Source organism: Cupressus sempervirens, chromosome 9 (genome assembly GCF_028749045.1).
Source record: "Cupressus sempervirens isolate cs-2001-9-10 chromosome 9, ASM2874904v1, whole genome shotgun sequence".
Taxonomy (NCBI): Eukaryota; Viridiplantae; Streptophyta; class Pinopsida; order Cupressales; family Cupressaceae; genus Cupressus; species Cupressus sempervirens.
The window spans coordinates 165301005-165325580 of record NC_143126.1 but is presented as its reverse complement, the minus strand read 5'-3'; the positions used below and the strand labels follow the sequence as shown (position 1 = coordinate 165325580).

The following is a 24576-nucleotide window of genomic DNA, read 5'->3' as shown; positions in this document are numbered from 1 at the left end:
AGAAAACCCTAAAACAACCCTAAACTGGTAAAACTTCAAACTTCAATAAACTTTAAACCTGCAACTCTAATGGCTGCATACAATGGTGCCTGGAGCAATCACTGCTTCAACAGGACAAATCTAACAATGACAAACTTACAGAGTGAACAGGGGAAGCACGTGCAACTGCAGGCACAAACTTCTTTCCTTCCTTCTCTGCTCAGCTCTGCAACTTCTCTCTGATCTGCTTGATTTGCAAACTCTCTTCAGAATCAATGAATAATCATTCCTTTTGTCACATTCCTTCTTTTCCCTCTCAACATTCAAATTCAAAATTTCACCTACCAAATTTATGTTTTCTGTCTGTTCTGCTGGTCGTTAGGTGGTAGGTGGGCGTTTGGCTCCAGGGAGAAACGACCAACTGCATTAAATATTCCAACACTCCCCCTTTGTCCCGAGCCAAACAAACAAGGATCACTGCTGATCCAAATCAACTACACCAAGACTCTCTCTTAGGTGTACAAAAGTTCCAATGCCTAATGGCTTGGTGAAAATGTCTGCTAGCTGCTGCTCAGACTTACAAAAATTCATTTTGATATCCCCATTCTCCACCAACTCTCTGATGAAGTGATATCTGATCTCTATGTGTTTGCTTCTCCCATGGAAGACTGGATTCTTGGACAATGCAATTGATGAGATGTTGTCACAATAAATTGTGGTTCCATCCTCTTGCCTTTCATTCAAATCTGTCAAGATCCTCCTTAGCCAATCGCTTGACATGCTGCTGCATTTGCTGCTATGTATTCAGCCTCTGCTGTAGATTGAACAACAATAGGTTGCTTCTTGGATGCCCATGAAATTGCACCCGATCCCATATGAAACATGTATCCGGAAGTGCTCTTCCTATCATCTATACTTCCAGCCCAATCACTATCAGTGTAACCAACCAACTTGAAATCATCATTTGCAGTATATAAAATCCCAAATCCCTTGGTACCTTTCACATACCTTAGAATCCTTTTTCCCGCTTGCCAATGGGAATCCTTTGGTGTTTCCATAAATCTGGAAATTAGACTTACTGCATGCATTAGGTCTAGCCGAGTTGCAGTCAAATACATTAGACTTCCAATCATACTCTTGTATAATGTTGGATCCACTCTCTTGCTAGAGTCTTCCTTGCTCAACTTCAGACCTATTGCTGTTGGTGTGGGAGCTGCCTTACTATTCTGCATTTCCTGCCATGTCAAATATCCCAAGAAAACAAATGCCCTAACTCACTGTGGATGTGGGGCCTCAAAGCTCTGATACCATGTGAGAAATACAAATTAAATTTAACTCACAACTCAACCCTAAACCTAAAAATTTTACTCGGCACTCACAATTGCCAAGTGCCAGTTTTGCTCGGCACGTGAATGTGCCGAGTGGAAATTTGCTTGGCACCAACAAATGCCGAGTGACAGGCAGCAGGTGCCGAGTGAGCTCAGCACAAAGAGGAGCTCGGCACACACACAGGAAATGCTCGGCACCAATGGATGCCGAGTGAGCTCGGCTCCAACTGAGAAAGAGGATGCCGAGTGTTATGTTTCAAATTTAAAAATTATAATTTAAGAAATATTTCAATGTGAATGCTTTCACCATTAAAACCAGAACGCCAAAGCTTTAACCTTTCAACCAAACTTGTCAAATGCAATGAATAGAAGATGAAGAACAATAGATTAAGTATGTTGCTTGCTTTCTATTCAATCTTTCATTAACCTATTACAAAATCTGGGAGCATTCGGCTTCAACCAGAAAACCCTAAAACAACCCTAAACTGGTAAAACTTCAAACTTCAATAAACTTTAAACCTGCAACTCTAATGGTTGCATACAATGGTGCTTGGAGCAATCATTGCTTCAACAAGACAAATCTAACAATGACAAACTTACAGAGTGAACAGGGGAAGCACGTGCAACTACAGGGACAAACTTCTTTCCTCCTTCCTTCTCTACTCAGCTCTGCAACTTCTCTCTGATCTACTTGATCTGCAAACTCTCTTCAGAATGAATGAATAATCATTCCTTTTGTCACATTCCTTCTTTTCCCTCTCAACGTTCAAATTCAAAATTTCACCTACCAAATTTATGTTTTCTGTCTGTTCTGCTGGTCGTCAAGTGGTAGGTGAGCGTTTGGCTCCAGGGAGAAACGACCAACTGCATTAAATATTCCAACAGTTTCAACTTTAAATTTTTCATTAGAGTCATTTGATTATCATGAATTTTCTAAATAAAGATAAATGTTCTTCTTATCTCTAAAATAATTTAATTACAAAATTTATTGAAAAAGCAAAAGATAAATTGAGAGGAAAACATGTTGTAACTAAACTTATAAATGCATGTGAAAACAAATATACTAAAGATAGAAAACTAAGTATATTATGCTTACAAGATTTGAGAGATCAAAGATATGTAAAAATACTAAGTGCATTTTTATTTTTATTTTATAAAAATTTAATTTTTGGATATATATTTTATATAAAAAAAATTACTAATTATTCATTTTAGAAATTTGAAAAAATATTTAAAAATATTATTCATTTATTTTGAAAATTAAATAAATAAATACTACTTATTTTCTTATAAGTGGATTTCTAATATTAATGTTTTTTTTTTTAAAACTCTTAGTGGGACATAACTTATTATATATTTATTAATGCAAGTGAAGTTACAAGTTAATAAATATATACTTGTGATTTAATTATATTTTAAAAAGAGTTATAGTGGAGTTAACTATATAATCATCTAGTTATGAATATTTAATATTATGAAAAAAATTATAAATAATTTAATTATAATTATAATTTTAAGTTTTAATTATCTCTAGTTGCATTATGAATTAAAGGAAAAGTAAATATTAATATTAAACTTAAATGGAAGTCAAATTAATATTTTTTTAAATGAGATTATATTAATATTTAACCTAACAATATACATTTATAATTTTAGATAATAAACATGATAATATTGCATGATATTTTATATGCACAAAGAGACTTGACATTTAAATACTTATTCATTTTAATAAGTATATTAGCCTAACAATTTATGTAAATATGTATATTCTTACTTTATTGCTAAAAAATCCATATGCCTCAATCTGAACATAAAAAATCATAAAATTAAACAATATAGCTGAAAACTATGTGTTTCTTTATGATTTGTTTAGTGTCACATGATATTTATTTTGTGATGGTTTTATGTGACTTGTATAGTTGGTCAAACTAGGAGGTGCACCAGAGACTTCTTTTTAAGATTTGTTTTATGATGATTATTTGACAGGATGTCATGATGTATCTTTTATGATTCAAATTGAGATTTATATTTATGAGATTTACTTTGATGAGCACTTATGATGACTTGAGTCTTGAGAACCAATGTATATTTCAGGTTTCCTGTCAAGGAACCAAATTTGATTATTATTGTTTTGTGGAATTGGACACAATTGTGGTTTGTAATTTAGGAGAGGTTGTCTAGGTACATGTCTATAGGAGTGGCTTCCAATAGGGTTCTCGAGCCCAAAGTGTTTAGTGTCAGAGTAACCTAATGTAAGTTGTGTAACAAGTGATAATCTAGGAATTAATATTTGGGAAACACATTAAAAAGATAAATAGAGATATTGCCCTGCCCATGCCTTGAGTGTTTGTACAAACTAAGGATGGTGGTGGGATGATACTTAGTAAGAGGTATGACTAGTTTCCCCATTTTCATGAGACTGTATTCTAGTCCCGCATGTGTCACATTTACGGTCCAGGGTCCATAGTGATCAATCCAGGGTAACTCAACGCTTGAGGGTTCGGGGTCTTAAGAGATCAATCTCGGGTAATTCAAGTAGTTTGACTATGTGATGACACGCCCTAGTAGCTTGAGTCTCTTTCATTATTTTTATATTTTCCTCTGGTGGTGTACTTGTTGGATGTTACATTTGATGGTGTTTTATTGTCAGATGTTATTTATTGTTGGTGCTTGCTTTCATTGATGACAGTTGGTTATCTAACGGTTATTGTGATTTTGACATTTGGCACTTGGTGTTGGAAATGGTTATTCTTTCAATGTATATCTCTTTGTTTTCGATACTTGATTTATACTTGGTGTTTGATGTTGACTTGGTATGTGATGTATGATTGGGTTGAGCATCTTGTTTGACTTTTGGTTATCTTTCTTTATCAATAGTTTGTGTATCCTTGAGGTAGAGTTGGCTTTCAGGATTCCTTTCCTAGAATTGATTTATGATTTGATTATCTGTGTGTGGATTGTTCATTATCTCTCCCTTCCCTACACGATGGGAGTGGGAGCCTGATTAGGTGACCACGCAGACGAAAGGTAGTGACTTCTTACCATTGGTTTCCCCCATAAATTGGCAGTTATTGGATGTTCATGGATGCAGTTGTACCTATATCAATCTTGTTATTTTCTTGGAGACTTCTACTCATTTGATGTATCTATGTATCATGTATCTTGAGATCCTATGAGATGTTGTAATGTATATTGATGTACTTGTATGTATTATTGCAAACCCTATGACATGTGCAGTGGATGGTGTTATCTATTTGTATGTTATTCGTATGTATGGTCTTATGAGATTATGTATATGCCATTCATTATAATTGTAGACATTGTACTTAAGACTTAAACTATTAATAAAACTTCTTAAAAGTGACTCAATGTGAAGGAACCCTTGAGGAATGAAATTTGTATTTGTATTGCTTATGTGTAAACAATGTGTATATGTATATTGCTTCTGTATTGTTACTTTGATGTTGTTTAAATTGTGATGTGAATATCAGGATTTAACTGTGTGATTTTGAGTCAAACTCGATGACCCGTGTTTCATGAGTAGTGATTCAACATCAATCCATCTCTCATGAGAATAAATGGAACATTTAGCACTCATTGGATCTAGGTGATGCTCACAAGGGTGAAGCACTGGGACTTCCTGGGAGGTCACCCATCCCAGTACTACTCCAGCCTGAGCGCGCTTAACCACAGAGTTTCCTCTATAGTTAAACCCAAAGCTTGCAACCCCATTTGCAAAACCTTCACCAAGTGTTGTGCCTTATGAACCATTCATTAGAAAGCCCCTTAAGCTCATCAATTGATAAGTAGGAGATAATTGTGATGTGAATATCAAGATTTAACTGTGTGATTTTGAGTCAAACTCGATGACCCGTGTTTCATGAGTAGTGATTCAACATCAATCCATCTCTCATGAGAATAAATGGAACATTTAGCACTCATTGGATCTAGGTGATGCTCACAAGGGTGAAGCACCGGGACTTCCCGGGAGGTCACCCATCAATTGATGAGCTTAAGGGGCTTTCTAATGAATGGTTCATAAGGCACAACACTTGGTGAAGGTTTTGCAAATGAGGTTGCAAGCATTGGGTTTAACTATGGAGGAAACTCTGTGGTTAAGCGCGCTCAGGCTGGAGTAGTACTGGGATGGGTGACCTCCCGGGAAGTCCCGGTGCTTCACCCTTGTGAGCATCACCTAGATCCAATGAGTGCTAAATGTTCCATTTATTCTCATGAGAGATGGATTGATGTTGAATCACTACTCATGAAACACGGGTCATCAAGTTTGACTCAAAATCACACAGTTAAATCCTGATATTCACATCACAATTTGACTTGCTGTGGAAATTATCTCCTACTTATCAGTTGTTTAAATTGTTTTTTAAATAGTTCAGTAAAATTTGTATCATATTAGGTTTATTTCTTTTGGGTTCCTGAGCGGAGCGTTACACCATGACTACACCTAAAAAGGACTTTCTATGGCATCACTGAGAATAGGCATTGCACACATAGAACTTGAATATTGAAGAAGCCACTGCAGGTATGAAAAATGTCATTTGCAGCCACAAACTCTAGCAGGAAATTGTCCTCTTGCTTTGAATGCTGTTCTTTGTTCTATTTGATGATTTTATGTATATGGTTTCTTTCTTAGGAGGGGGTCAGTGTGCATTAAAAATAATTTCTATTTTATTTGATGAATCTTTTATTGGATCCATTGTTCTTTTCAATAGTTCAATAATGTCTTTCTTCATCTTAATTATCCTTCTATCTATTGGTGTCCCTTAGGGGGTTACCCTTACTTTTCAAAGAATGGTGTCTCTTCCACATGCCTCTCGACTTATTTCAATTGCTGTTTTTAACTAAGTCTTAAATCCTCAAGGTCACTGCCTTAATTCAACTTTATTCGTAATTAATCCTTCATGATTGTTACCTTACAATAATTGCTTAGTCTTAATTGCATAATAGCTGTCCATGCTGTTCTTCAGGATGCTGATTATTGTTTTAAATAAGGAGTTGCTGCCAATTATCCATCATAAAATTGTGATCAAGTTATTGGTATTGCTTAGGCGGAAGCATTAATTGATGGACAAGTTACCATTTTGAGTTATCTCAATATTAACTATAAAAAGCATATAATCATGAAATAATTGAGAGATGGTTTGAATTTCCCACTTTGATTGGAATAAATTGTAATTATCTAAAAAAAAATGAAGGTACAAAGAAAACAATGAAAATAGAAATAGGAAATGGAATATGTGAAATCTGTATGCAAAATTGCAAGTAGATAAATGGAAAATCATGTAACATTTAAATTGTAAAAATCCTAAAACCAAAGGAAAACAAATTCAATACAAATATGGACATGAATTGCTCTACTGATGTATTTTCCCTTCTATGACAGGCCTCCTACTACCCATCTGTTCCTTTTGCTGAGCTATTGTAGTACTTCTTGGTTGTAAGCCTCATTAGTGGTCATTGTAGTGAGCTTTTGTTTGTTTGGGCTTTTTAGATTCACAATTTTGGTTTTCAAGGAGACAGGATTTGGTGTGACAAAGTGGTCTGTGAAATAATCTACTTGGATGCTATGCACAAGGAAATATGCTTTCAAAATAGACTGAAATAACTAAGAAATCAGCCCAAAAGCAAAAACAAACAACATATCAAGGTAGGGAAAAAGCAGATCAAACCAACAGAAAATCAATCAAGAATGGAGTATGCCGATATTCTCAATGAGAGAAAATTTTCCCATGATAGTTGATTTGGATGTGTGCTCACAATTTCAGAAGCATACCAGTGCTTAAATGCAAAATTAGTGACTTAGAGATAAAAATGGATAAAAGTTTGATATATAGTCCATGTGATGAAAAGAGATTGATAGTTGAGATGAGGATCAATAGTGGAGGATGATTTGTAAATAAAAGGAATCAAAAACTCCTTTTGGGTACTTGAAGGGACAAGCCCCTGTGCTTTAAGTGATGGGAGAGTTGACCAAACTTAGTCAAGGATTAAGCTTAGGAAGGGGATTAGGTGGAGATTAGGATTATGATTGGGAGACTAGTGGGAATGTGGGAGGAAGTGACATGTGAGAGGATAGATAAAATTAATACATTTATTTATTTAATTGATTTAGAGAAAGGGGAATAAGGATCGAGATAAATAAATAAGGTAATCGTTTATCTTAGGATAGGACATAGGGAAAATTAGAGGAAAATGGATAAATGTTGATTAGATAATAGAATATTATTTAATTAATACAAATGATGGGGAATTGGATGAAAGAAGGGTAAATTGACCAAAGGTGATCAATTTTAGGTGTCTATATATGTCCAGGAAGCATTAGTTGAACTGTGCTGTGTGACTATCTTCGGTTGTTAAATTGTCTGTTCATTTTCTGTAGCTATTATATCATGAATAGAAAAGAGCATTGCTGTTATCGTGTTTTTGGTGTACCAGAACATGATTCTTCCTCACTAATTTCTCTTGTTTTAGTACTGTTGTAGCCGTGGGCATGAATCACAGGAACAGAGCATTCTGTTGAAATTTACTGCAGGAGCAGAGGCCTATCTGTATCAGTTTTAAAGCAAGTAATTTGCAGCTACAGGGGTCATCTGCATCATATAGCATGACATTTTCTGATTTATGTTCTTTGAGATTACAACAAAAGCTCTACAAAGTATGAAAATTATCTTCTATAGAAATCATTTTAACTTCTGAACTTCATCCCTATATTAGGGCTTATTTTAGGCTCTAACCAGTTGAGAATTTTTTGAACTCAAATTTCACTTACCGGAATACCAATAGCCCAGGATTTGATTGCTGCAACTGCAGCTTTTAGTGCACCACTCATTCCCAAGCCTTCAGACTCAAAGCCACCAAGGAAGTATGCACTAAGAAGCCATCCTGTAGCACATCCATCAGGTTGCATTGCATTATTTAATAAATACAATTACAAGGAACGGTCCATTGCCTGAACAACCAGAGAGCTGAGCTACAACATAAGTTGTATATTGAAAATTTGAATCTAATGGTGAAAAAAGTAGCGTAACATCTGCATGTGCATATATTTTCCAACAGTAACCTTTAAAATAACATGAAACATCTTAAAAGGTTTTACAATCTCAATTAATAATTTCAATCTTTCTGAAAAGTGAAAAAAACTCTTGATAAAAACTGCATACAAGTTGTTGACAACCACTGATGTTTCCAATTACACACCATAGTCTATCATCAAGATAACAGATGTATTAGGATTGCAAATCAGAGCTCCTACTAAAAATAATTCCATTCCATGCATGATGTCAGGTGGACCCTACCCCAAAACTAGCCATTTATTGAAAAGCTGTTTAAATTTTAAAAAATGGCAATGAGCTGGCCCAAAACAAACATAGTGAATATAACAACAAAAATTTCTCCCAAAAGCCAAGAGGGGATTATTCGTCAACCGACACCTCTCTAATTAAATTTCAATTGTTCTTGACTTCAGTTTTCAATCTCCACCTCTCCACTTATTCAAATAATCATATAGCAATCTTCATTATCCTATTTTTCTTGCACAACTCCCGTGCAAATAAGTACCCTTGCGCTTTCGTAAACAACTAAATCTCACGGACTACAAATGTTCCAACTCTTGAATCAGGTGACATTCTCTATACAACATCATAGAGGCTACTCCACACCTCATCATCAACCTTAAAATGTGGGCTGAATTGGTATGCTGGATTACGGAAGTAGGTCGCTGCATGTATAGGCATTTGAAGTAGATTGTGCCAACGTCTATCAATGACATCCCATATAAGCCCATACCTATCTTGATTACCTTAAAAAAAAGGGAGAATGGCCTCTTTCACCCTATCCATGCCCTCATAAATGTAGCCCATTGAGGGCTTCTCTCCATCAGCAATTCGTAGGAGAACAACAAGCGGCTTTATGAATTGCAATCATTATGAAAGTTGGAAGAGAAACAATCAACTTTAAGTTTTTCTTTAAAAAATGAACAATAATTTATAACATAATTTCATAAACAAAAAAGTTGAAATGAGAACAAAAAGGAAAATTACCTTCACAATATTAGCGATCAATGTCCAAAAGGAAGCCTCATCAAAAATGCGATCAGTTATATCAATCCTTACAGTGGTCTTTGCATATGATGATGCAATCCACTCCTCACTTACAAACATGCATCTCAAACCTCCCTTTGAATCAAGCAAAGATTGCAATGTGAGAAAATTGGTTGCAAATCTAGTAACTCCTGGACGAGACAACTCCTTTTGGTCAATGTATTTCCTCATGAGGCTAAGGACCCATGTATGATTACATATGAATTTACATACACTCCTTCCTTGGTCTATAATTGTTTTTATCCAAGGGAATTTACCAAAATCCTCTAACATGAGGTCGATGCAGTGAGCAACACAAGGGGTCTAAAATAAGTGAGGGTGTCTCTCCATAAGAAGTTTTCCTGCAACAACATAATTTTTTGCATTATCTGTAACTATTTGCACCACATTCTCCTCACTCACGTCTTTTATCACTTCATCCATTACCTCACAAAGATATTTAGCATTCTTTGTTTTTCCTGAGGCATCAATTGATTTCAAAAAAATCATGGCACCTGAAGAAGAAGAAACAAATTAGTATAATGATCAATGATCAATTATAAATTCATAATTTATAAACTTAATCACTTAAGTACAAGTTCTACTTCTAAATTTTTAATGTCTACAATTACTTGATGAGGAGACAAGAAAGTTGAGGAGTGTTCTACTCCTATCAGTCCAACCATCAGTCATGATGGTGCAACCTTTCATCATCCACAACTCACGCTGCTCCTTGATTGCACCTTCCACATCAGCCACCCTTTGGGTCAATATAGGGCCTCCTAGCTCGTTGACCACAAACAGTAACAACATTGATTGCAATTTGCCAATAAGGGGACCTAAAACAAATTAAATAAAATTTAAAGTTAAACAAATTAGTATATTATATTATCACTATTGAATTTGAAAACAAATCAAAATAAACAAAATAAGCATATTATTGTCTCTTGAAACTTAAAAGCAAGAAAAGTAAGACACAAATTAAAATTTAAATAAATAAGTACCTTGCTGCATTGAATGAAATGTTGTACATGAAGAAGTCTCAAAGTGTCAGTTTTGCATTATCATGCTTCTCCATGTTCCAACCCATGCTCTCAAACGATGGTTGTGCACTTGGAGCCGTGCATGGAACAAAGATGGAATCAAGTGTTGATCTTTGCTTATGAATGCGAGGCCCAAAGGTCACACTTATAGAAGCAGTAGCAGCAGTAGGTAGAGTAGGGGATAATGGAGAGCGAAAACTCGAAGATCTATGTTGGGCTAGTTGTGTCATTTCTTCTTGCTGCTTCTTTTTCAATTCTTTTTTCTCCATTTTTTCTTCCAGAAGAGCTTGCATGTCTCGCATAATATCCTGGGGTACTTCTTTGCATTTTTTAGCATCACACCCAAGTATATGTGCTAGGTGATACTTCAATCTATTTATGCCTCCCCCATAATATATTACACCGCAATGCCAACATGTAACAGCTCACTTTTTGTGGCCCGAGATGGCATTATTCCAAGCCCTATCCCTTGCTATTGCAACTGGATCTGCATCAAGGTTCATACAACCCTAGTTCCACTTCCACAAGGCTCACCCTAAGGCATGATGTCAATGTGCAATATGAATATATTATAAATAGAAAAATGTTAGCATCAAATCAGATTTTTAAACTTTAGGGCCTTCTTACCAAATTTGTCATCAAGATAAATTAGAATAAATTTAAATAGTAGATACTAGAAGTTGAGACTTAAAAAAATGTAAACCAAATGGAAAGTAAAAAATATGAATGTAAAACAATTTACAAAACAACACAAAGAAATGCAACTTGTTGCTTACCTCTTCAAATTTGCACAAACAATGGAAATGCAAGTAAGTTTGTAGAAGCCTCCTCCAAATACTTCCTTAAGCTCATGTCAATGCTTAAGAGCAAGCTACAAAGTTGCACAAACCATCAGCAATCGATATGGGAGAGCCAACCGGTTTGCTAATTTCTCTCCCAAAACCCCAATACTATTCTCTAACTCTTTCCTCTCTATCACAAGCATTAGCAAAGGGTGGAATGACCTTTTTAGGTCAAATAGATGTTATACAAACTGAAAAAAGGCAACTTAACTCTTTATTTTAATTTTTTTTTCACTTTTTGGCCTCAGCCGCCAATGAGAGTCCTGAGGTTGGGACTCGGCGAGTCTCTGGACTCGACGAGTCCACGTGGACTTTGCCAGGACTCAGCCAAGTCCGAGTCCAAAGGCCATTTGCCTCGGAAAGGCTGTCTCTGTCTCGGACTCGCAGAGTCCCGTAACACTGCAACCACCCATCATGGAATTGATTCCCAAGCAATCTGGAATTTGAAGCACATAGGGCAGAAGGAGCAAATCTTTTGACATTGACACAAAAAATAAAAATAAAATAAAATAAAATAAAACTTTTCTTCAGCTATAGGAGAAAGGAATACTGCTGCAACAACCCGAAAATTGAGGACCTCCCCCTCATGTTTAGTTTTGTTGCGAACTTTGGATTGGAAACCCTCATAAGCTTAACCCATGGATACAGCACAGGATGTCCAGAACTGGCAGGACGATTTGCTATCATTTGGAGGGTGCCAAAAGACATTCTAGAACTCAGATCTGTGTGCTAGGCACTCCAATGAGTAATAGTGTATTTGTATTTTCTCTTTGTTAGTGTGTGATGTCAAGAAATAAATAAACTATTCATGCTGTTAGCATTTTCTGGGTTGATTTCTGTATACCTTAAAATTAGAAAAATTCAGGAGGAGTCTAACAAGATTAAGAATCACTAAATCCCTTAAACATCACAGTGAACAATGCATCTTTAATCCTCAAGCAGGAACTTAATAGCAGTTGTCCACAATTAACTGTTTATCATGGAATATTAGGGAAGCTTTGTGGCTAGGTATTTGGGAGTTTAATTTCCTTCTTTTTTTTGATGTGCTCAAGAGGCAAAGAGTGCAAACTAGGGATTGCAAACATTAATCAATAGCAGTTGGCCTTCTGCTTAATCAATGGAGGCCATGCTAGGGTAGGATGAGTTATAACTTATGCCCCCTGATTTTAGACTTTAAGAAAGTGTATCACATTGTTGATGGATACAAAACATGCTTTGCCAAAAAAAATGGAGCTTTTCCTATATTTATGATCTGAATAATCAAATTGGGAGGAAAACAATTATAGAAGTGAAGGGTACTATTATACAGATTGTTTAATACATTCTAAAAGGAGAATTAACATTGCTGAATGGGATAGTGACAAAGTGGAATGACATGCCCCCATTGTAGGTCACCTGAGATACCAAGTAAATCATCCCTTTCATATAGCATGTCTGATTATGATCTGCTAATGGATATAACAGGTATAACTTCTAACTACCAGATTATTTGAAAATTTAGCATCAAATCATAATAGATAATGGAAAGACCATACCATATGCAAGGTATCAGGGATATATTAAAAGCTGCCTCCCCCTCCCTCTGTGCTCTTGAGTATACATGTCAGTCTATGCATGTGTGAAGAATTATGTTTGACTCCCATATAGGGAAATGTATTTCGTACATCTTTCCATGTTTGATAGCTAGCTGAATCTTTTTTACTTCTGCATTCTGCTGAAATCCTTATGATAATTCAAGCTACATCCTTACAATAATGGTTATAAAATGATTGAATGAATGAAATCCAACCGAGGGACAAGAAAAGCTGTTTGATTTCATGAACCATTATTTTACTTGCCATCATATTAGCATTAAATCCAAATTTCATATGCTACAATGTGTCTCTATAAATTATACTCCAAAAGTGATGAATGGGCATGTCAATTTTGTGTGAATGTAATAAATTTCTATCAACATCAATAGCAATGGCACGAGGCCACTAGGTTCAGATAATGATTATACCTGCAATGAGGAGACAAGTAGTACTTACTATCCTTGTTTATGCATCTACATTGTGATGTTAATGTCTACATTGGATTTTGATTGTTGTTTTTCCTCTGGCTATGTCTATGTTTCTAATGGCACATTTTAAAACCTGACAATTTAGGTAGGTATGATTGAAATCAACCTATACTGGTTTACGCTAACCCTTGACTATCTTTAGTCAACTTTCTTTGCACAGTTCCCAAACTAGTCAATGATTTGTGCCAAAGGAAGCTCTGTAAATGTTGGTGCACGAAGTGCTATGTAGTGAAAGGGAAAACTCATGGATAGCAATGTCATTTCAGGTTGTGCCCAAGCAAAGTGTCCCATATATCTCTTGTACTGATAATTGAAAAGCACTCTACGAGAACTAGAAGTCCTAGATAGCCATCAAGCGTATCCCCGGAGACATATGATTCTTAGCTACCAATGTTGAACAAATAATTGATGCTCTATATGGTTGTGTGTGTACATTCACATCATATGATATTCTTGCTGTCAAGGTTTGTGTTTCACACTGAGGAAGAACCACTCTGTAACAATAGCAGCCAAAGCTTTTATAAACATTATTGGATAATAATTTTCCTGCAGTTAGTTGAACATACACTATTGTCATGGATGGTTGCAAAAGACTTTTCCAAAATAGATCTTTTCAATGCCCCATATGACCCACAAAATTGCTACAAGTTGATTTCCTAAAAGTTTTTGGAAATTCAACTAAAAACCATGATTAAAACAATTATGCTTAAGATAAAAGCCTGTCATTTCAGAATGGATAAAAGCAATTACCTGCAACAAAGGGATCAGCTGTGTGAAGTGTTTCCCAGTCTAAAATGGGCATACCATGATTTATCCTTCCAATTGCAGAAAATAACAGTAGTCCCAATATATCACCCCCTGCTAAAATAGCAACACGCCTGCAGAGAAAAAAAACTACATTCACATGTGACAGAATGACACACTACAGTTCAATTTATCACATTACCGATGTTTGAATTACTATTACTAAAATTATGTTTTTTTATAATGTATCCAACCATGAGATTTCTTACGTCAAGTCCCATTTTATTATAATGATCATAAATAATCAAGTTTAACCAAATCAACAATCAGAATTATTTTCTCCACCAGACCATGGTTTCGTGATGATGTGGAGCATTGTCATGATAATGATCCATGGGCAAGCCTAAAGATAAACTGCCTTGTTGAAAGAGCATTTTTTATATAAGTCAAAAACTTTGCTAAGGCCAAGTGCTGTAACTACATGGAGCAACTGACATAGAATATTAATGAGATTAGAATGTCTATTGCACTTTCAGTCTCAACCTTAATTTGCATATCTATTTCATAGTTTGAAAACACAAACTCATAAGGCCCGGCAGCCCAAAAATTTGAATTGAACTAAAATATGGCAAAAGTGTTGGCAAGTAGACAGTTATGAAGGCATGAATGTTGTCATTTATGGCAGCACTATTGTAATGCCCTGCCAGTGAACACGAAAGGATAAGTCTAAATGTTACCAAGTTTGGTGAGTAATTTTTTTTTAAACGTCTTTTTCTTACTAAGTTCACTTAATCATAGATGTAAGGTCCTATCAAGTTCCCTTAAACAATATTAATTAATTTCCTTTCTAACATTTTATCCTTACCACTTAAGTTAATAAATCTATTAGCATTATGTCTACTTAAGATTTGATACATTATTGATCTGAATTTAAGAAGTGGGCTGCAAACACGAAATCTGGTGAATCAAAATACCTGCGATACCAATGTTCAAGTTCTGAATCTTGCAAAACTCGAAAGAGTTGTATGCAAATTAAAAGCCATCTTATTAATTGAAATTGAAAGAATATATACAAAGATGGAATATCAACAGCCACCATAGCCATGAATTTGAAATGTTTATGTGGCTATAATAAAAACAACAAAATTAAACTAAAACTATTCAAAACTAAGTATGAATTTGAAATGTTTATGTGGCTATAATAAAAACAACAAAATTAAACTAAAACTATTCAAAACTAAATGTTTAGTTACCCCAACTTGTCAGGGTCATAACTTTTGACCTAGAGCTCGGATTTCGAAACCGCTTACACCGTTGGAAAGAAGAACTAAAAATCTAATTTCAGTCCCTAAACCTAAAACAGCGAGCCTATGGCTGCCCAGTTTTAGGGACCGATGAAAGTTTCAGCTTGAAATTTTGAGTAGAAGACCTCCGAAAAGGCCAAATAAAAAGACAAAAAAACTTTTTAAAAATATGAAAAAAATACTTTCAAACATTTGATCTTCTATATAATCTAGATCATTCCTCCCCCCTTAAGAGGCAATGGGCCCCATTGCATCAACCTTCTGCAATAGATGAGGGAATTGTGCTCCAATCTGTTCCTTGGTTAACCATTTGCCTTGATGAGGGAATTGACCAGCTCGAACCACCCTATATAGTGGAATTTTCCGATTTCTCAAAGATTTCAGCATGACTTCAGTGACATGATCACACTATAATGGAGTAGTAGTGGATAGATTCAATTCTATAGCATGAATATGTTCAGCAGCTTGAGAGATGTCCAATAATGGAAGAAAATAGGGTCGCAACAGTTCCACATTAAAAACTAGATGTAATCCCAAAAACTATGGTATATCAAGTTCAAAAGCATTCTCACCAACCTATTTCTTAATGGTATATGGTCCATACCGAATAGGACGAAGCTTTCTATAAGGTCCTTGGAGGCACTCCTTCTGAAGGTGTAGCCATACCTTGTCACTAGTTTGGAAATGATGGGGAGTTCTATGTTGATCATGTCTTTCCTTATACTTCTTATTGCTCTGCTCTAAAATATCATGACCTTGTTGTTGTAACTGTTTGATCTTTTCAATAAAATTGTTTGCTTTATCTGCCTCCTTTACAATATTTAGTGGCTGACTAGATTGCAAGATGGGTAGCACTACATCTATAGGTGCCAATGGTTGATACCCAAGACAACACTCAAATGGACTATGTCCTATAGTAGTGTGGAGTGCACAGTTGTAGCTATGTTGCACATAAGGCAAGCTCTCATCCCATGTACGTGGGTGTTTGGAGTGGTACATTCGAAGGATATGGATAATCATTCTATTGACTACCTATGTTTGGCCATCTATTTGAGGATGGAATGTTGTAGACTTTGTCAACTTCGTGTCCATTCTAGCCCATAATGAAGACCAAAAATTGTTAAGGAATCTGCTATGCCTGTCCAAAATAATGCTTCTTGGCAGCCCAAAGTTAACCCAAACATGTTCAAAAAATAGCTTGGCAGTCTCCTCTACTGAAATCATTTTTTTACAGGCCATCATGATAGCCGTCTTAGAAAATCTATCTACTACCACATATATACAACCATTTCCCCTTCTGTTATGTGTTTGTCATACAAAGTGTCTTTGACATGGTTCAGGCCTTAGTAGTCTTTTTATAGTGTTGAAGTGGCTTTCATCTTTTCTTTCCTTCTTAATTACCTTATTATTTTTTCCTCCTATATATAGGGAATATTCTTTTTCAACCTTTCTTGGTTCCATTGTGTTACCTTTCTCACCTTGTATTTCTAGCAACTGAATAGATAGGGGCTCTTTCCTTTCTTTATAAGGCTTTAATTTTGATCCATTCACTTGGTCTTTTAAGGGTGTATTATCTAAGGTAGATAACCTTAATGCTCTGTTATCCTTAACTTCCAGAACCGTGTATGGCCCCAACCATCGTATTTTAAACCTACCCGGTTTTATCTCATTTTTTCCATTATACTTGAGTACCAACTTTCCATGTCTGAAGTTCATTCTTTTCAAATGTCTATCATGCCAAAATTTCTGCCTCCTTTGTGCCACTTCAGTTGCCCATTGAGCTAGCATTCTTCTTTCATCTAGTTTAAGCAAGGCGTTGGGCCTTTCCCTTAAACTCTCTTCTTTCCAGTCTTTGTTGAACTGCTATTCATAGACTTGGTACTGTACATTCCATTGGCACTTCTGCTTCTTGGTTGTACATCAGGGGGAAGGGGGTTTACCACATAGTGGTCATGTAGGAGGTAGTCTTGTATGCCCATACCACTGCTGGGAGTCTTTCCTCCCTATCTCCTTTTCCACTCCACAAGTTTTGAACAACATTGTTATCAATATTTTATTTGTGGATTTTGCTTGACCATTTGCCCTTGGATAGTAGGGACTAGAAAAAGAATGAAATATTTTGTACTCACTTGTCATGGTTCTGATTTTGTGGTTTACAAAGTGCACCCCTATGTCACTTGCCAATTGTAGTGGTATAACAAATCTAGTAACTACCTGCTCATAAAGAAACTTGGCTATACTGAGAGTTGTGTTGTTGAAAAGTGCCTGCACCTCCGCCCATTTTGTAAGATATTTGGTTGCCACTACTATGTATCTGCATTTTTGATTACTGCTAACAAGCAAGGGCCCTACAAAGTTCAGCCCCCAATGCTCAAATAATTCTTGTGGTTGTGATGGAAATAATGGCATAAAATCTCTTTGCAATTGCACATGAAACACAAGATTTTATATATAAAATAATATCGTGTTTCATTTTTGGCCAATAGCAATACTTTTGGAGAATTGCACTAGTCTTACCAATACCAAAATGTCCTGCCACCCGGCTATAGTGTGCTTCCCATATTAGTTTCTATCTTTCTTCACTAGGGACACATATGTGACCAATATGACAAAGTAACCCATCCTATATATAAAATTCAGGAGCATGCTTCCCTTCTAAGACTGCATCGTAAATGTTACAAAAATCAAGATCATTACCATATGGTTGAGCCCAAGTTTTTGTTTGATGGCCACAAGAATCCAACACCATTGTCAAACCTACGATTGGAGGCCTACTCAAACAGTCTTGTACTTTATTAGTACTGCCCTTTTTATGATGAATGTTCGGGTGAAATTGTTGCAAATAAGCTGACCACCTCTGATGCCTATCATTTTGCAACTTCCCTTGTGTTTGCAAGAATTGAAGAGATTTATGATTTGTATGTATCATAGTTTTCTTTCCCAAAATATAGTGCTTCCATTGTTTATAGGCCTAAACAATGGCATACAACTCCTTGTCATAGGTGGGGTACCTTCGAACTGTTTCAGAAAATGTCTCACTATGATATGCAATGGGATGCCCGTGTTGCATGAGTACAGCGCCAAGAGCATAATCCGATGCATCTATTTCTATTTCAAATGATTTTTGCAAATCTGGAAGGACAAATACTGGAGCTGAACATAATCTAAGTTTTAATTCCTCAAATGTTTTTTGTTTGTCCTCTGTCCAACGAAATTTTGCTTGTGTTTCACCTTAGAATGACTAATTAAGAGGCCCTGATAAATGTGAAAAACCAAATACAAATCTGCGATAGAAGTTGGCTAGACCCAAGAAATTGCGAAGTTCTATGAAATTTTTAGGAGGTGGCTAATCTCTGATTATTTGTATCTTTGTAGGGTCCACATGAACACCCTCACGATCAATGATGTACCCTAAGTACTGGATGCTTTGCATACCAAAAGAGCACTTGTCTATGTTGGCATAGAGTTTATGTTTCTGCAAACTCAAGAGTACTTGTTCAACATGTTGCAAATTTTCAGACCAAGTTTTACTAAAAATGAGGATACCATCCAAATAAACCACTACAAAAGACTCAATGAATGGTCTAAGCACATCATTCATCAACCTCATAAATGTAGTGGGAGCATTTGTAAGGCCAAAAGGCATAACCAACCATTCAAACAAACCTTCCTTGGACTTGAATGCAATTTTCCATACATCCACTGGATCAATTGGTACTTGGTGATATCCAAATTTCAAGTCAATTTTTGTAAAGAACTTAGCCCCCTTAAGTTGATCCAAAAAAATCATCAATTCAAGGAATTGGATATCTGTTTTTCATAGTAATTTTTTTAAGTGCCCTGTAATCAATACAAAGTCTCCATGTCCCATCTTTCTTTATTGCCAAAACTATAGGGATGCCACAAGGTGAAGCATTTGGCCTGATATGTCCCTTTTCAATCAATTTTTGAATCTATCTCTTAATTTCATCATTTTCCATAACTGACCTCCCATATATTGGCTCGTGTGGTAATGGTGTTCCTGGAACTAGATCAATAGAATGCTTGACTTGACAGTGTGTTGGGACCCTTGCTACTGATTTAAACACACTGTGGTATTCTTTCAAGATTTTATCCATCTCCTTTTGCTGGTCTACTATTGTGGCCACCTTAGTGTGTGTGTGTTAATGACAACTGATTTTTCTTTCTCAGAATGAATCATGGGTACAAAAGTTCTAGTTTGAGCAATTAAATGTTTACATTGTTTAGCACTAATTAAAGAAGCAACTTGAGTTGGGTATACCTCTGGGATTCGATATTTCTTTTCACCAAGGTTGATTGTGACACTACGTGGTGTGGATTCATACACCCATGCCTTTCATACATGTATGGCTGCCCCAACAAAACATCACATACATCTAAAGGTGCTACATCACAAATTACTTCATCCTTGAATGGTTTGATTGAGTATGATAGGCGACACTACTGATTTACCTGAATGTCTTTTCCTTCATTAACCCATCCCATAGAGTATGGTTGTGGGTGTCTTGTCATCTTTAAACTTAATCTCTTGGCTGTTTCCATAGAAATTAAGTTCTTTTGGCTACCACTATCAACAATAAAATGTAGAGGCTTTCCATCAACCCAAATCTGTGAATGGAACAATCTCTCTTCATCTTCACATGGAACTACTTTCTCTATTGCAACTATGGCATACGGGTCTGCTTCTATCACCAAATCATTGTCAGGAGTTTCTATTGGTGTGGATTTAGGCTCAGCATCATCTCCTCGTATTTTTGTCATCAAGTTTTTAATTCTTCGACACTCCTTTGTGTTATGAGTTGGACTCTTATATATCTCACACCACATGCCCATATCTGTTTGTCTTTTTAGTAGCCCACTAGGTATTCTTGGTGGATTTGAGGGAGGGTCCTTCCCCACTAGTTTTCCTCCAAATTTATTACTGCCTTCACCCCTTGGCTTATTATTTGAAAAGTAATCTCTTTTTCCTTTCTATTTGAGTTCAATTTTTGTAGCAAATTTGTAAGCAGTTGCCAATGTTTCAATGTTCAAGAATTCCATTTCATTTTGAATGTATCTATGAAGCCCACTACGATATTTCATGATTCATTACTTCTTTGAATCTTCTATACCAAGTTTTGCAGAGAGTGCATGGAATGTATTGGTGTAATCTTGTACAGATTGGTCCCTCTTTTGTCGAAGCAACTGCCATTCTATATATTTATGTTCATATATATCTTCAAGCAACTATGCTTCTTTTATGTATTCCACAAATTCTCCCCGAGTGGTTTTATTATCAGAGAGTATTTCCAACTCTTCTCTGGCTTCGCTTTCCTTATTCAATAATTTTGTTTCCCATGCTAGTTTGACATGGATTTCAGCTTTCAAGAGGGCAAATGTTATTCTTTCCGCATCAGAAAAATTATTTACAAAGAAGTATCATTCTAACTTGGATAACTAATTATCAACAACATCAGCAGCAACTTTTCCTTCAAAATTTGGGATATCAAAATTCCCCTGTACTTTAAAAGGGGTGTTCCCATGGAACAGTGCTACTGAATTGGACACTTGTTGGGTCTTCAAAATTTCTGAAAACTTACTCATCATATCTTCTTGTTGCCTAGCCAAAGCCTCTTCCACCATCTTCTCCACAAAGTCTGCCAAATTATCCGACATCTTTGGTTTTGTGCGCCGCAAAGGAAGGTATTCCGACAAATTTTTCGTGGTCAATCCTAATCTTTGATAGGAAGTTCTTGTGTTAGTTGGCATACAGGAGCATTCCCGCTCTGATACCACTGATCTGAATTTAAGAAGTGGGCTACGAACATGATTTCTGGTGAATCAAAATACCTACAATACCAATGTTCAAGTTTTAGAAAATCTTGCAAAACTCGAAAGAGTTGTATGCAAACCAAAAGCCATCTTATTAATTGAAATTGAAAGAATATATACAAAGATGGAATATCAACAGCCACCATAGCCATGAATTTGAAATGTTTATGTGGCTATAATAAAAACAACAAAATTAAACTAAAACTATTCAAAACTAGGTGTTTAATTACCCCAACTTTTCAGGGTCATAACTTTTGACCTAGAGCTCGGATTTCGAAACCGCTTACACCATTGGAAAGAAAAACTAAAAATCTAATTTCAATCCCTAAAACAGCAAGCCTACGGCTGCCCAATTTTAGAGACCGATGAAAGTTTCGGCTTGAAGTTTTGGGCAAAAGACCTCCAAAAAGGCCAAATAAAAAGACATAGAAAAACTTTTTTTAAATATGAAAAAAATACTTTCAAACATTTGATCTTCTATATAATCTGGATCAATTATCCATTTACAAATTAGGAACTAATGTCCTAATCGTTACAATCAAATGTATCTACTTAACATACAATGAAGATAAAGGATATAGATTTAAACCATCAACCATTCATGTGAACCAAATCATCTTACATTCACTAATTACATTATAAAGAGTACATAGTTCTTTTACTCATCATACACTTATCTAAATACAAGGAATATACAATGTCATGGTATAACTTCATTCATCCTTTGAACTAATACAATCTTTTCACATATCCCTTCATTTCTCCTAGAGATAACCTTTACCCTTTTACATAGCTTCTCATTTCATGATACCTATACAAATAACTTGTACTTTTCTTCAAGATCTTACATCACAAATTACATAGATTTCTTTTAATGAAATTTCATAGATAGACTTCACTAATCCATCTTCAAGAGCTACTCAACAAGGGTCCATATGGAGCCATCTATGAAAACGTGAATAGAACCTTGAAATATTTTTCCACCCAACCACGTGGAGCCATAAATGGTTCACTCCCCCGAGCTAAAAGATAAGACCATGATCCACATAGGTTCTAAGGTAATCTAAGGCTTATACCCCAAAATTAAAGTACAAAGGTAACATAAGGCCACATAAAGCATAATGTGCAAAATCAAATCAGAAAGCAAATGGACAACCAGAGGCAAAAGCATGTGTGAGAGGTTTGACCACATCTGGGTGAGTATCATCGCACCTTCCTATATGTTGGGATCCACCCCTTGGGCTTAAGACCATCCTGCAACACATAACGTCTTTTCCCCGAGTACTCCAATGGGGATAGGAACGGCCAAGTAATGTTGGGATAAACCCCCTGAACTTAGGGACCTATAGTATATGCAGCGAGTCCCAACTCTAAGTACTCCAATGGAACTTCCATAATTATCCTTTTTTTAATGGGAATACCCATGCCCAATCCCAGAGTTAATTTTTGTTATGTCACCACTTGTTTATTCACTCACAAAGGAGCTAGCCTATGCAACGCTCTGGTCTCCTAGCATAGGATCCCCTGGCCATCACTTATGGGCCCCAACACCTATGGTGATCCATTCACCTAGGGTATCTACCCTACTCACAAATTCAAAACCAAAATCATAGAAGAGTTTAGGGAAAAGCATACCTAGGGTCTCATACCCCTAGTCCCAAACCCTAACTCATATATCAAGCATAATCACATGAACAACATCATCGAATCACAAAGATATAAGTAGCTTCCTTTCATAAGGAATCACAAAATCCAAAAGCCTCTGGTGACCCAAAACAAACCTCACTAGGAATCTAATTCAGCCATTCACAAGAAAACTGGTTTAGAGCACATTTATAGGGTAATCCACCAAACCCTAATCCATCACATAAGCAATAAGATGCAATCAACACTTTTCAAACGAATGATTATCATATTTCTAGATAGTAAATACTGCAGAATAAAATACAAGGTCACAAGACACAAAAAGGACAAGTTGGAATGTTGATTCTTGAAATCTGGCTAAGTCTGAAATTTCTTAAAACCCAAAAATCTATTATCTTTATTTTTAAATGTTCATTTTATGTTATAGCCTAACGCTGAAAACTGACTCTAGAGGTCTAATTTGCAAAGTTTCCCTATTATTGGGCATCCATTTCTTATTCTTGCACATTTGTTTAGCAGAGTTGCACATTTGTTCAGTATTCATGTGCATCCATTTAGTATGCCTGCGCTTTTGTTATGTAGAACTGGGCATTTTCTTATTTCACCAAATCTGCACATATGTTAAGCAGATCTATGCATCTGTTCATTATAGTTGCGATTTTGTTTCCTATTGTTTTGTTTTTGTTTCTTATAGTTGCGCTTTTGTTCCCTAATATTGCACTTTTGTTTTTCTAAGGTTGCGCTTTTGTTCAAGGTGACAGACAAATTGGGCACGTGTAGAATTGCACATATGTGTAGTATACTTGCGCATTTATTACACAAGGCTCAAAAACAATATAAGGAATCCTTGAACAAAGCTTCCAGATCTGGTTTTGCATAGAGGAGTTCCTTGAATATCTTCTTGGGTTGAAATCTCAAATAGAACCCTCTTCCATCCCCTTGATTGTACATAAGTTTAATTCAAGCAAACCATTCTCAGAAACCAACAAGAAATTAACCTCTCAGATTACAAACATGAATACATCATAATTGCAGAGAAAGAAGAGACATCAAACATCCAGTGAGTATATAATTTCATATCCTAAGACATGTTTCCAACAATATTCATCATGTTAATATTCAAAGAGAAACAGAGAGAGAAGGTAATGGGAAGATGCTTTGGCCTACTTGATTTCTTGAGTTTGTAGGTGAAGCCTTTGTGTGATCCTAAGCTCTCCTATACATCTCATCTTGCTGGTTTTCTCCCTTCTTCCTAGATCTGCCCAGTTTCCATGTTGCAGACTTTTTTTGGTAATGTATTTCTTTTCCCAACTATACTTTTTGTCCAAATATTTCCTATGTTCTCAATCCCAAGAAGGCTCCTAATTTATAGGGAGTAAAGAGTTGTTGCGAATGGCTGCAGTCATTTGCAATGAGCAACTCAAAGGTTTGATTAATTAAATCCACTATTTATTTATTAATTTATTTTTCTATAAGTGGCCAACTAGTTTATGGGTTATCTATGTTGTCATGAACCTCCTATTTAAATAATTCCTATGGTTCAATGGTCAAGACACTCTTCCTTCATTCATGAGGTCAGGAGTTCAATTCCCATGATCTTTTATTGTTTCTCTTTTCTCCACTATCTCCATTAATTTCACTTATAACTTATTCCTTTAGCCTTGGTCCTTGAAGAGTACAATAGGTGAGATGGTAGATA

At 35.8% G+C, this 24576-nt stretch overlaps 1 protein-coding gene across 1 annotated transcript in view; it reads right to left on the bottom strand.

Moving 5' to 3' along the window:
* The window catches only part of LOC149538023 (uncharacterized), a 98113-nt gene that overhangs the window by 36635 nt on the left and 36902 nt on the right, over positions 1 to 24576 (bottom strand). The window contains exons 2-3 of the mRNA XM_089799421.1: positions 14104 to 14231; positions 8098 to 8210 (exon numbers count right to left, since the gene is read on the bottom strand). Coding sequence (XP_089655547.1) covers positions 8098 to 8210; positions 14104 to 14231 — 241 coding nt within the window. The remainder of the gene's footprint in view (positions 1 to 8097; positions 8211 to 14103; positions 14232 to 24576) is intronic.